This window comes from Schistocerca cancellata, chromosome 7 (genome assembly GCF_023864275.1).
Source record: "Schistocerca cancellata isolate TAMUIC-IGC-003103 chromosome 7, iqSchCanc2.1, whole genome shotgun sequence".
Classification (NCBI taxonomy): domain Eukaryota; kingdom Metazoa; phylum Arthropoda; class Insecta; order Orthoptera; family Acrididae; genus Schistocerca; species Schistocerca cancellata.
The window spans coordinates 365,413,910-365,429,012 of NC_064632.1; the positions used below are offsets into that span (position 1 = coordinate 365,413,910).

At 38.1% G+C, this 15,103-nt stretch overlaps 1 protein-coding gene across 3 annotated transcripts in view; it reads right to left on the reverse strand.

The window, feature by feature from the left end:
- Nucleotides 1-6,203: 6,203 nt before the first annotated feature.
- LOC126092008 (polyphosphoinositide phosphatase) overlaps nucleotides 6,204-15,103 on the reverse strand; it is a 178,695-nt gene continuing 169,795 nt past the window's right edge. For all 3 annotated transcript variants that reach the window (XM_049907387.1, XM_049907386.1, XM_049907385.1), the window contains one exon: nucleotides 6,204-6,709. In XM_049907387.1, the coding sequence (XP_049763344.1) occupies nucleotides 6,436-6,709 (274 nt within the window). In that variant the 3' untranslated portion in view covers nucleotides 6,204-6,435. The remainder of the gene's footprint in view (nucleotides 6,710-15,103) is intronic.

Below are 15,103 nucleotides of genomic sequence, written 5' to 3' on the forward strand. Positions count from 1 at the left end.
ACAACAGGTTGGGGAAACTCAAGACCCAGCTATGGCCATGAAAATTAGCAAAGAAGTGCCTGACTGGGCTGAGATGATAAATTTAATCAAAGCTCAGAGTCTTATGTTAAACTCATAAGTTCTCAATTAAATATCCAGAGTGAAGCTTTAAATGCTCAGAGTGAAACTCAAAATATTCAAATGACAAATTTAGGTTTGTTAAATGCCAAAGTCGACTCTCAAAGCAAAGAATTTAGTAATCTATGCGAAGGCATGGGTGCTTTGAAGACTGAGTTCGATGCTATAAGTAATAAAGTAGAGAATTTGACCACTCACATAAATCATATGTTTACTGACCTTAGTCAGAAACAGAATAACACTTTTCAAGACTTATTGAAAAAGTTAGAACTTAACATTCAGAACAAATGTAATAATGTAGAATAGGAACTTATTGAAAAGTTAGGATCTTCTGAAAACGATGTACAGCATTAAGTATAATGATGTAAGGCAGGGGTTGAATACTTTGAAAGAGAAAGCAGAATGAATTAATGCCAGTCATTCAGTCGCAAATTACAGGTGTCAATACACAGGTAGATAATGTAGAAAGAAATTTCAAAGGGAAAATAGCTAACTCTGATATTATAAATGTAATTAGTTTGGAGGCACAATTCAGAGAAATTATAGATAGAAAGGTTACTGAGAGAATAACATCTGGATGCGTGTCACTTATTCTTCTTCCGAACTCAATGATACCAGGAAGGATATGGATGACTTGTGGAGAGAAATTAGGCTTATCCAAGATAAAACAGAAAAAAGAGTAACTTCACCTAATGTTGTATTAACTAGTGAAGCGGAGACTGATTTGCTATTGGGAGCTACTTCAGGGTTATCTAGACAATTCCCTAAATTTAAACTGTATGGAGAGACACATCTGACCCATTTCTTAAAAAGATTTAACCGAACTTTACCAAAAAACTGGGAAGATTCGAAGAAGATTGAATTTGCTGTGGGGTACCTTCTAGGGGAAGCCTCAGAATGGGGAACAGAAAATATTGAGAATTTTTCTTCTTGGAGAGAGTTTCAAAAGAAATTTAAAGAGAAGTACTGGTCTGCCTGTGTTCAAGAAAACTTAATATCAGATCTATGGGACCCAAAATATTACAATAAAACTTGGGGTACTACAAAGAAATATTTCAATTGGCATTTTGACACTAGCAAAGTATTTAGATAAGCCAGTGGAAGAAGAAGGGTTACTATGTATTTTAATTAGACGAGTGCCAATCTATGCGAGAAAAGACATCTTGTGTAGTGGTTGGAAAATGATAGAAGAGTTGTTTTCTTTTGTTGATGCAATTGGTGCAATAAATAAGGACCACAATGATACTTTACACCAAAATGAAAGTTCAGACTATAAAAGAAATAGTGGGAATAATTTTAAAAAACATGAGGCAAACTTAGCAAAAATACACCAGTACAATAAGAAAAGTTGTAAAGACAATTATCAAAAAAAGCATCATATTCAAATTTGGATCTGGTAGCTTCTCAAGAATTTGTACTGAGTAACCATAAAACACAGAATGGGAATATAGTATGTCATTTCGGTAACCAACTCATAATTAGTGGTAATGAGGGAAACATTGTTTGATCTGGATTCAAGGCCAGGGCCCAGGTCGTGGAGATACATTAGCATGCCTTATTCCATATAAGCATGTTAAGTTTACACAAAGGAATGGTTGCTGCATGAAGAACCAAGCTTAGCTACTAGTTACCCACAACCTATAATAGCAGGGACAGTGGAAACTTCCGAGGTTAACATATTTATAGATTCGGGGAGTGAGGTATCACTCATCTCAAATGCATTTTTTAACTCAATACAGAATAAACAGCACTTACCTTTATTGCCAGTGGCTGGAGTATACATAATCAGGATAATGGGAACGAAAAGTAAACTTGGTAAAATACGAAACTCAAGTGAACTGCAGCATTGGAAATATTTTATTACATTGCATGACCTCACAGTGACAGATTTTTTTGGACCAATTCCACAAGGAAAGGGAGGAGTATCATATATTTTGGTTATCATAGAATGCTGGTCAAAATGTTACACTATGTCCTATTAAAAGAGCAAATACGCAGATGGTTATACACTGTTTACAACAATACTTTCTGGAAGTAGGTAAACCAAAACAGTTTCTTATGGATAACGGACCATGAGTAATGAATTTAGAGAATTCTTAGTGTGGGAAAGTATTCAACAAGTGTTAATATCCAATCATGTCCCGCCATCAAATCCGTGTGAATGAGTAATGAAGGAAATTGGAAAATTATGTCGTACTTACTGCCATGAAAAATATACTTCGTGGGCAATGAAAATTAAAGACTTTGAACTTATCCTAAATGAATTACCCCATTTATTGACTGGTTTCAAATGGTTCAAATGGCTCTGAGCACTATGGGACTTAAAATCTGAGGTCATCAGTCCCCTTGAACTTAGAACTACTTAAACCTAACTAACCTAAGGACAGCACACAACACCCAGTCATCACGAGGCAGAGAAAATCCCTGACCCCGCCGGGAATCGAACCCGGGAACCCGGGCGTGGGAAGCGAGAACACTACCGCACGACCACGAGATGCGGACTATTGACTGGTTTGACACCTTTAGAAGTTCTAGGCAAACCTTTTATAGGAGAACCTCTAGTTAAGTGTTTTAATTGGCCTGAACAACCTAGTGTCAATTACGAAGTAAATCAGGAAATAGTTTCTAAGAATTTAATTGAAAAGGTGCTACGAAGAGTAAGTAAGCATAACAAACAGGCTGTGGAGCCTCAGTACCAAGCTGATGACTTGGTTTCTCTGCCTCGTGATGACTGGGTGTTGTGTGATGTCCTTAGGTTAATTGGGTTTAAGTAGTTCTAAGTTCTAGGGGACTGATGACCATAGATGTTAAGGCCCATAGTGCTCAGAGCCATTTGAACCATTTTTTTGATGACCTGGTTCTTACAAAACAACATCTTCACAGCTCGGCTCTGAAGAAAGAGACTCATAAATTTTCCCAAAAATATGAGAGACGTTGCCGGGTACAAATGGTGATCCATTCTAAGATGTTATTTTTAGTAGATCCCACAAGTGGATTACAGAAGGGGAAATACAATGTAAAGGATGTAAAATTGTATATCCCCCAGGGACATAAACATTCTGAGTTAACGGGCAGAGTAACAACCGTCGGATCCAGAGTTGTCATCAGTGTTTCTTCCAAAATAGTTTTCCTGTGTTGAATTCCTTTAAAATCTAGAACTATCCTGTAATCTTATTGCTTAGAAAACCAGATATGAGTATAAAATATAGAACAACTTCAGAAAATCACAGAAAAAAGTGATATCTAGAAAAAATAAACTGAATAGAGTATTATATTTGTGGAAAATGTAATATGATGTGACTAGCTGAACAACTGTTATACAATAGTGTATAGATTTTCTATTTTGTATAGAGTATTTTATACCTTTATGTTATGTGATATAGATGGTAGGGTTTTTATAAATTTTGAAAGGGGTGGGTATTGTAGCTAAAACCATGATTTACAAGATCGTAACACAAAACACACATCACACCTTACAAACAACCCTCACAAACAAGTGTGCCTGATTTTTAATAATTTGCCGTTTCCATAGGGTTGCTATGATTTTCTTCGGGGACCTCAAAGGGTGAAAGTGGGACAAGTCCGTTCTGTAGGGGATGATTTAACACCAGACCTCCTCCGGCATCTCACTTGAGTATCTGAGGGGTAGGGGTCCTAGGGAAGGGGGGTTTGAAGGGTTTCCTGTCTTTGCGGCTATCTTCTTTTTCTTCTTCGATCCTAGCATCCACATCTATTTTTTCTTTTCTTACTTCTCATTTGAGAACCTGTCTAATTTTTTCCCTCTTTTCATATTCACAAACTTTTACCACTGAAGTCTTTTCTTATTTCTGTGTTTACAAGAAACCCAAATCTTATCTTTAGATAAGATGGCTGAAAAATCAGAGTACACACACACACACACACACACACACACACACACACACACACACACATACACTTCTACACAAATATTAAATTACATAAGACAAAGCCCGTCACTATGTGAGAACCACCAGGTATTGTAGGGGAAAGAGATTAGAATAGGCACAATGAACTCATATGCAAGTAGACACAAAAGCATATAAGTTTATGGAACAAAAATGCTACATAATGAACAACTATAAAGTAGTAATGAGGACTGGAAAAATAAGAAAGAGGCATGGGCAAAGAAAGAAAACAAAAGTAGGAAAGGAATAAGTCATGTTGATCATGAAGAAATGTCCATGTAATAAGTACCCAGATGAATTGAAGGATAGTGGGACATAAATAGTATACGTAGACATAGTATCAATTGAAAATATAGAAGTTGATAAGTAGAGGAGGACTCTAGTATTAAAGAATGAATCCGAAGTTTAAAATAGATTTATATCTTTACCACCAAGATACTTAATTATTGTATATACAGAAATGTATACTAGGGTAATGAACCGTGAGGCCTATTCAGAAAGGATAAGGGGGGACACACCCAGCATTCACTAAGTATAAAAGGGCAGGTGTACCTACGTGGAGATAGCACAATCTGTGGCCTAAAAAATAGGGATGTTTTGTAAGGGGCATACCTATTAGAATGGAAAGAGGAAGTGCTCTCATAAGGTCAACCCACAAGCAAGGAATAGGTGCTGATCCTAGGAAAAGAGGACAGTATCGTGACAAAAATCACAAATTTTATAGCGATTATTCAGTGAAGTGTGAATTCTATGAACGACTAGCATTATTAGGTTTTGCAGAAACAAATGAGTGTCAAAAGAACACTTTCATTTCATCCAGAGTTCCTCGAAGCTACAAATAATGAAAACAGTACATACTAGGAAAAGGTAGTACAAAAGATACGAACAAAAAATAGATTACTCATGTGTCATAAACACCGGAAGTTTACGATTTAAAAAGAGTCCTCACAATTCCTAAATATTAGTAAAGCAACTAAAACCATGAGTAAATGCTCTTGTCTTAATAACAAAGTACAATAAGAAAAAGAATAGAGAAACAATAAGTGAAAGATTGTTCAACAGAGGACAGAGAATTGTTACTGAAAGGAAAGATATGTATGCAAACATATGTAAGAAATTCATACTGTTAAGATAAGAAATGTTATTATGAGTGATATTATTTGCATATTGATTACGTGTAAAACATCACGTGTTCGATCTGAGGGGAGGGATATGTAGTGATTCGAGAATTCCTGTGTAAATTCTAAAACCACTCAGCCTTCTACCATCTTTAACACACGATATTCTGCATATGAGTGTGGGATGGTAGAATCCTACCTACTGTGCATCACATGCTTGTGTGTGCAGGTTTAAAATCAGTCGCAGGAGGAAAGTAGACATGGCGGACAAACGGCACCGACAAGTACCAGTCAGGCAACCCATAGATGTTTTAGTGAGTGTGTAAGGAATAACCATGGAGTTTATATGCAGCTCTGAGCTTATTGTGTCATTGACTATTGTTATTAAAACAAAGACAGTTGAAAAAGAACTCTTGATAGGCAAGACTTATTTTCTGCTTCATGTTAAGAAAAGTTATGGTATCTAAGCCAACTTTCTTTTAATTGTAACTCAATTTGCTTCTGATGTTTGGCTGTGTGAGAGACTTACAGAAAGTTACATGTTTATGTGGAATGTGAGAGTTTTATTGTGTATGGAGGGCAAATACATCGTTAATTGATGAAAAGTAAAGTGTGTATGTCTACTTATTTCATAAGTAGAATGAGTCTAAAAATTCCTGTACCTAGCATTATTCAATGAAGAAGAAGTCGAGAGAGTTTCCAGCAGCCAGCTAGCCAGTAACAAAGAGTGGCTGCAAGTTCCAAGTAAGTCACCTCGTAAAGAAGTGTAAGATGGTTTGGGGGAATAAACTGATATAACCTAGATACACACTCACACTTTAAGTCATTAGAACATTAGAACCACAAAGACAAGATTAGACTAATTACAGCACACACACAGGCATATCAACAGTCTTTCTTCTCAGGCTCCAGACACAAATAGCATAAGCAGAAAATCTAATACTTAGTATAATGGAAGTCCTTCTATCCTCTTCATAGTTGTTTGCAGAGTATGGATATAAATTTATATAAACTGAAAACACATTTCATAAAGCTGATTAAATATGAAATAAACAAAACATTTTATTTACAAAAACATGGCCAATATAAAAATTGCATGAGGCCTGTCATATACATCAGTAACATGTAAAATACAAACTGTACAAACAATAAGCTCAAAATTTTACACAAGCCTTTGACTTTGAAATGCACACTGATTTGTGCAATACTTACTCCCTCCCCACTCTCTCTCTCTCTCTCTCTCTCTCTCTCTCTCTCTCTCTCTCTCCAGCTCATCAATATACAGAGTCATCCCAGCTATTATTATTCAAGACAGTATTGTTGACAAAGTTCTGATATTTCATAAGATCAGTAGGGCTGGGATCAGTAGCACCAAACTTCCCACGATTCACATATTGTTTATAAATTTCAACTGATGGACGGCTTACACGTGGTGGAGAAACTTTCACTGAAGAATCCAAGGAAAATGCACTCTGCTGTATGAGACGCACAGATTTTGATGGCTGTGATGACTCCACATTATTGGCATGTAATCCCAACATAGCAAACCTGAAAAAGAAACAGAAAAAACTTAGATGAATTATTTCTCATGTGCATAAACCACACAATCTACATCTACACCTGTACTTCACAAGGTGCAGGAACTACACTGTATACCACTTAAATTTGTTTTGCAGCACTGGAAAGAACATGTTTATTTTTTTTCTCTATGCTTTATTTTCCTTATTTCTTTACTAATTGATATGCCTGTTGTGGGCATATTTATTTCCTTGATGTCGCTAAGAAAACAGGTTTTTGTATTTTTAAGCATAAGAATGTTTATGGTGCATGTTACATTTGTATCAGTGATCACATAAATACAGTGCTGCAACAATATATTATAAGGTGCCTCAGTCATAACTGGCTGAACACGAGAAAGCTACCACTGCACACCTTGAACTTGCTGAATATATGTAATCATAGAAATTTCTGGATGATAAACAAATAATGAAAGGAGTAAAGGTAACAACTCACCATACAGTTAAAGCATTAAGCCATTGATAGGCTCAAAAACAAGGTTAAAAACATTGCTTAGCTTTTAGACAATTCTACTTTTCAGGACACACATACATTGAGGAGAGGAGAGTGTGAGTGTAGAAAGAGTGAAGCGGAGAAAAGGCGGGAGTGTACGGGAGGTTAACAGGTAAATGGGGTAGGAGGTTTTTAGGAAAGAGTGGTTCACCTATAAAGGAGACTGAATATAGGACACTAGGGTGACCTATTCTTGAGTACTGCTTGATTGTTTGGGATCCATACCAGGTCAGATTGAAGAAAGACATCGAAGCAATTCAGAGGCCAGCTGCTAGATTTGTTATACGTACATTCGAACAACACACAAATGTTGTGGAGATGCTTTGGAAACTCAAATGGGAACCTCTCGAAGGGTGACATTATTTTCAAGAAACACTATTCAGAAAATTTAGAGACCCGGCGTTTGAAGATGATTGCTGAACAATTCCACTGCCGACAACATACATTTCACATAAGGACTGTGAAGATAAGATATGAGAAATTAGACCTAATATGGAGGCATAAAGTCAGTCATTTTCCCCTCACTCTATTTGCGAGTGGAATGGGAAAGGAAATGGTAAGTAATGACAAAAGTTACCCTCCATCATGTTCCATATGGTGGCTTGTGAAGTTTTGATGTGGATGTGGTCGTGGAGGGAGGAGGGGAGGGGGGGTAGCAAAGTTTGGGTCATGAGGTTTACAATTTCAAAGGAAGTGTCATAAGGACAATTTCCACAGTCGTAATTCAGATAAGCTGGTATTTTGAGGTAGTGGATAAGGATGTGTGGCAAGGGAGGGAATCCTGATGACACATGTTGTCATGCAGCCATTAAGGTTACGCCTCCTTGAGTGGCTACCCGATTTCAGTTTCACATTAATTAATAATTAAACCAATTCAGATTATTCTGTAATTTCTACACCTCTCTTCCAAACATCATCTCTGTCATTATTTCACATTGTATATTTGAACAAATGTCATTTCTCGGTAACATTTTCTCCATGCTCAGTGACAACACACAAAAAGTGTTCTCGCACCAAAGGACCATCCTATAGCCTACAGAGTAAAGTCATTTTCATTTTTCAAAATGTCAATCTATTTTCCATGTACCTATTTACAGCCATCCAACATGCTTATTTTTCTATTTTGTGTATTTACCTCATGTTTTTTATTTTAGAGTGTACCACTCAGTTTTACCTCTAGTATTCTCCTACAGTGTTTACCCACACTTATCATTCTTAGGCATCATTTAAATTCCTTTTTCTCTCTATAGTGACATCGCTTCCCAAATGATTCCTGTTCCATCCATTTACATCAATTCAGGAAAGGATACCCATCCCTGGCTAAAATTGAGTACCACATCTTGTTCCTTAAATGCTGCCTCACCCATGGAATCCCTTTCCAATGGCCTAACCACAAAATTCCCTCAATAGATTCAACAACTTCTTTCACAATAGCTGTCAAACCTTCAGATTCTACCACTCCCTAATCCTTACAAACCTAACAGTAGATAAACAAATTTCCATAGCAAAGGCATCTCTGAACCACCTCTGCTCCCTCTGCAAGACACTGTTATTATTCACATCAGTTACTCACACTCTCTCTCCCAATCTGAACCCAACAGCTGGTAAAGAACTCCAAACAAAACTTCCAGAAATATTTAAATGTACTGTTGTCCTGCTCTTGCCTTAGAATAGCACTGTCCAGCAACACCTATCCTACAACCAGTGAGCTAACCCTGTCAACTACTCATAGCTCCCAGACCCCACCTTGCTGACATCTTGCATGTAATACACACACAACATCCCACAAAACCCAAAATACAAACAGACTGAGAACACTGTTGTCAACCTACATATCAAAAATTTCAGTTCTAAAGATCATTCCTACCCAAAGGCATCACCTTCTGTACCACATACAAATTCAGTCAAGTTGGACTGGTCGGAGAACTGTTCTCCTCCTTCTAGCCAAAACTAACCAAAATCTAATACTGAACCTTGCCTCTCCCAGTTCACACCTCTGTCCATGTGGAACCCTCTCTCAGTCCCATCCAACTACACCCTGGTTACTTCTGGAAATGCCTAACCTCCACCTTGATCCTAGCCTCCTTTCCTACACACCTCCCAAAAACACAAACCATTTTTCAGAGGAAAAAAATAGCCATCCACAATCTCAAGAAAAACCTTGATTTGACTGTTCTTCCAATGGACTAAGGCTCCATCACTGTTCTGATGAACTAGAGTGGTTGCCTGATAGAAGGTATTCACCATTTGTCTGACTCTTCCATTTACAAGTTATGCCCCAGCAATCTCATTCCAAAATAAACTGTAACTTCTAACCCCTACACAAATCCTTAGGCCTGTCCCAGAACTTCTCACTCAATTTTGTCTCCTTCCTCACCTAAACTACCCTACCCTCACCCCCTCCCCCTCCCCCTCCCCACACACACTCACTACATGCCTTCCAAAACCCAACCATCTAGGACATCTGATATCAAGAACAGAACCCATTTGCTTCATCACTTCTTAACCATCCACACCACATTAGCACCTGATTCATATTCATCACTGTTACTGCTACCTCCCTACACACCATCATCCCCAATTCCCAAGGCTTTGTGTCTCTCAAACACTATATATCACAACATCCTACTGACTGCAAACCCACCACCTGACCTTGCCCATAACCACTTTACCTTTGAGGGGAAGATACACAAACAAATCCAGAGCAGGACCATGGTCACCCTCAAATGTCAACCTGTGTTGAGTATCTAATGTCCTACCCGCACTCCTTTCTCTCCCTTAGTGCTATTCCACCACTCACCCAATCTACGAGATATCCTGGTCTGTCCTTATGCCACACTTACTTCCAACCTTTTAACAAGTGGGTATACTATCAAATGTAGAATAACCAGGTGTGAGATCTCTTCAGTGCACCCACCCAGCACCCAGCATCCTACTCCACTCCCACCACAGCTGTATTCACACTATCAGAGCCAAGGCCAAATGTTAAAGAAGTCAAATGAGTACCCAGCTCTGATGCAATTTTTGGACAGACTTTCATGTGGTAATGATCACCACCCAACAGTTCACACAAGTGAACAGTTACTGCCAGCTTCTTTGAACAATAAAGGTGGGACTGCACATTACAACACACTCTTCGATCCCTTAATCATTCTGGCCTCAATCTCCAATAGCCACTGATATATACTCCTCCCTTCCACTGCATGTCACGTGCATCTTGGCGTGCTTGCACGATGGAAGGATCACACATGACATTTCTATACCATCCTCTTTCTGCCCCCCCCCCCCCCCCCATTTTAGCCATTGCCACCCTACTCTCTACCTGTCTGTCCCCATCACCAACTCCTTCACTGTTCTCACCCACTCCACCCAATACAATCCCAAACCACAGTCAAGAAAGAAAGAAAGAGAGAGAGAGAGAGAGAGAGAGAGAGTGTGTGTGTGTGTGTGTGTGTGTGTGTGTGTGTGTGTGTGTGTGCGCGCGTGTGTGTGTGTGAGGGGAGCAGGGAGGGATGCACGCATGCTTGTGGACACATGCATGTGCATGTGTTCTGTATTAGCTGTGAAAAAGGATGCTGTCCAAAAGCATAGCTACATTTTCAGTCTTGTTTCCATGTATAAATAACTTATGCAACAGTAGCATCTCTCATAAGGAATCAAAGTAAACCACTGTCTTTATTCACATATTCACATGCCCATCCACTGCATTGCATACACCCTATTTGAAGGAAAACCGGAATAAGTAAAGCTACTTATTAAGAAAATGGAGTGCGACCACCAAAACAAAAGTCAGTGCTTGTTTTCCACTGATAACTGGCTGCAAGTCTAGGCAAATGAGGCCATGGTGGTGGTGGTTTTTGTAAGTTTTAGGATGCTCAGCATGACTACTCTTAGCACTGATATTGGTTAAAAATTAAAAATTCCACTAAAATTAATTAAACCATGTTCCTAAAAAACTCTCTCTCTTTCTCTCTCCCCAAGACACACACACACACACACACACACACACACACACACACACACACACAAAACACAACAACAAGAATAATAATTATGGACTTTGATCACTTCTTAAAATTTGTAATAAAACAAGAACAATAGGGAGGGAGTTGTTATACACATTCTAGAGAGAGAGAGAGAGAGAGAGAGAGAGAGAGAGCATAACAAAGAGTTGGGTCCTCCTGCTGGATCAAAAAGCATTGAGTGAGTACACTGTGAGCTGCACTTCATCTCACATCTGTGCCACAACAAGGAACACCATGGCTAGATTATTAACAGTGTTTTGTCCTACAACTAAAGCCACTCTTTTGCTTACTGATGCAGGTCCTCTCAGCTCAACAAGAGAAAAACACTCTGTCAACTCTACACTTCTTGACTTTAAATAAGCTTGCTCAGACTTATGTTTTTCCTGGTCCCGAGCCTCCTTTCTCTACTTTTGTAGAGAAATAAATGAGTTCTGTATGTTCTGAACAATGTTCTTGGTGGGATAAAATATCTCTAGAACATGAAGACTCTACTGAAATTGGCTCAGATCAGAAATTTCATCAGTGGTCATATCTCATCAACCACTATGCTTTAAGAATAGTGTACAACTCAGCACTGTATATTGTGAATGATCTGGCAGGGAGATCTTTTAAAAAAAGAAGCAATGAGGAGAAAAGCCCCATGGCCAATGTATTTCTCTAATGATGGACAGCATCCAATATCTTCAAGTATTTTAAAATTTTGTACAAGGCTGGAACAGCAGCTGTAGGATGAAATCATCTAGTAGAAATAGTAACCAACCAATCAGTTGCCAAATGTACGGTTTATTAAAACCACCTTTACCATGGTTTCAACATTTATAAAAAGGTCTTCTTCAGAAGGAAATATTGACAACTGAATTATATGTTGCAACATACGTATGTTAAAATATAGCCAAAAGGCTATATAAAATTTCACCTCCATAATAATTAAAAAGATGAACAACAGAGTTGTCATTTGGTATTCCTCACCAATGTACTAAGTATTTAAAATACTTCCCTTCATATAAGTTATGGAAAATTAAATATATGATGTGGAACATTAAAAAGAACACACGTTTCTCGGCCAAAAACTGAAAACCTGTTCTGTCTGACCACTGCACCATCTCCCTAAATATAATCTTCTCCCATTGTGAACTTGGTAGAAGTCTGGGAGAAGAACTAAGCATGGAACAGCTCTTCACAAATAAAGAACACTGACAGGGTCCCTTTACTGCAGGCTTAATACTGTTTAAAGCTATTACAGACATTGTCGCTGAAACTGATAAACTGAGGATTGCCTTTCTCCATTCAAAGCAATTAGATAAAACATCATGACAAAGTATCTAAAATAATATGAGGAGGGGAACAAACATAAAAAGGCAAAAAATTATCTTCAGAAGCCTGTCTAAGGACATTACACCTCAGAGTAATATTCAAAACCTTCTCAAAGTCCAAAAGATCACCTATCAATTGATTGCCATGTACATAAGCCTGTTGTATAGAGACCTTCTGTTGACTCAACTTATCAGAGGTGAATCAGTATCTGTTCAATTCACACTGAAATTGACTAAGGTGTCATGTGTACTACATCCAGACAAAGTAGTGGTTGACCATACTCTTCAAGGTCATTCACAAGCAACCAGTGAAAACAGCAAAACTAATAGCTCAGCAGTCAGGTATTGTTCACAGGTTTCAAGAAGGGGATCAACATAGCTTTTTTCCATGAGTCGAAGTTTGCTCCTTCCCCCCCCCCCCCCCCTCCCCCCCCCCATATTAAGTTAAAATGGTCAAGAAGATCTTTTCAAGTTTCTCAGTGAAGTGGTACAATACCCTGAGACAAATTTGTCATGACCTGATATTAAGCTGTGTCCAGTTCCCATAAGGCAAAGTGGTTGGCTGTAAAATTATTTACAGGCAGAGCTGAAGTCTTGTCCAGCCTTTCAGCAATTACTCTGTGGCAGTGGAAAGCTGTATCCCTTCTGATGGTGGTAGTGATTTGAGTGAAACTCTGGTCTGGGCAATGACTCCTTGGCTGATCAGGGACTCTAATTGCTCATTATTGCATTAATTTGGAATTCTCAACTTTTCCTGAAAACTTTAAGATTGTTACTCATACATGTGATCATTTAGTGAAGTGGCTGATTTCAGATACTGCTTTCATAATCTCTTCTTCCTCTTCTTAAATGTAGAGTAACATTTTGCCCTACTATCTGAAAAGCTGCAAGGTTCTCAGAAGGTTGTTTGTTCTACAATGTTTACAGAGCAAAATGTCAGTCATTGAGTGTAGAATGGCACTTGCCACAAGTTGTTCTCTACGGTGTCAGGAAGACTTGCAGCATACATGGATAACTGCCATGGTGGATCATATAGGTCATGTGATTGGCTCATCTTTGAACATTTTCTTTATGTCCCAACACATCCATTTCCTGTACAGTGTCCAATTTATGTTGATGAACATCACCTGGGTCATATTCCTTCAGGCACTGTCAGACAGGTTTATCCACATTGGGAAGTGGCTAACAACATGTACAACATTGAGAATTTCCTACTAAATAAACCTTTATCAGTATAAGATTCAAGTGTGTGCTCTCGACCATATCAGAAGATACAGGTGCCGTCAAATGAAGCAGCTCTCAACAGTATTAAAATTCCCAGAGGGAAAACAGTAAGGGAAGTTGTGTGATGATGTTAGTGAGAGCCTCCTGAGATACTGATTCACAAAAAGGGTCAGAGAAAGGAAACATATAGTAAACCTTTAATGTACACAAACTGCTTGTAAAGTAGTTGATGTGTTGGAGATGCTAGAAGTGGCATGCACTATTAATAAAAATGGCAAAATCCCCTTTATCCCTCATTCATGTAATTATTTTCATGGTGGTTACAACTCCTTAGTGCAAGAGTACTAATCTTTAACATATGCTTTTTGGAGATGCTTGAGACCTACCCTGCACCAGTAGTTTCCATTCCTTCAAGTATATCCTGAAACCAATGCAGAGTGGGAACTATTGCACAGTAACAGTTTGCATCCGTTCTTTCCCCTATCTTTTTATTGTAGTGGGGGATACTGCAGTATCACATTAAGGCTGGCCTCCTCCTAACTAGAACAGTACCAGTAGAGCATGGTCTGATGGCTCTAGATCTGGACTTTTGATGTTCTCTTGTTTTCAATGTGATGCCATGGATCCATACTACATAATTAAAGAAATCAGGAAATTGTCATGTCATGAGTTTCTGAAATCTGTAAATTATTTCATTTCAACAATATTGAGTAATAGAGTTAATCAGATGCATCCATGGAAACTTTTGTACATGACGAACATAGATGAGCTATTAAACTTTTGCATTTGCCACAGCTCAGAAGATATTTTCATCACAAAGCACTTGATAAAAACAGGAATCCCACCTCCTGACAGTGAAATACAGCTGCAGGAATGTTGGATTAAGGTACACAAATGTATCCAGCAACTTTGTCAAACTAAAACCTCACTTTTAAAGGTGTTCTCATGTGTATCATATCATGAGGTATTTTGACACTAGTGTGAATGGCTACCAAAGCAGTCAAAATATTTCTTGCATTGGTTTTAGTACTATTCCAGTTTCCCAATAACTGTCTATAACTCCGAGATACCTGACAACTGGACCAGATATCAAAGATTTAAAATATGTATCTTGTATTGCACCTTATACACCAAGTGACATTATTATGGAAATATGTGAAGCAATAAATGAAGTATAAAATGACAATATTATTTTGTTACATCATCATTTATGTTGTTGAATATTGACCTTATTTCCTGTATAAAATTTGATAATGGCCTACAATCTTTTGCTCTTGCACACATATTACTTTGATTTTAGTTTCCACAGT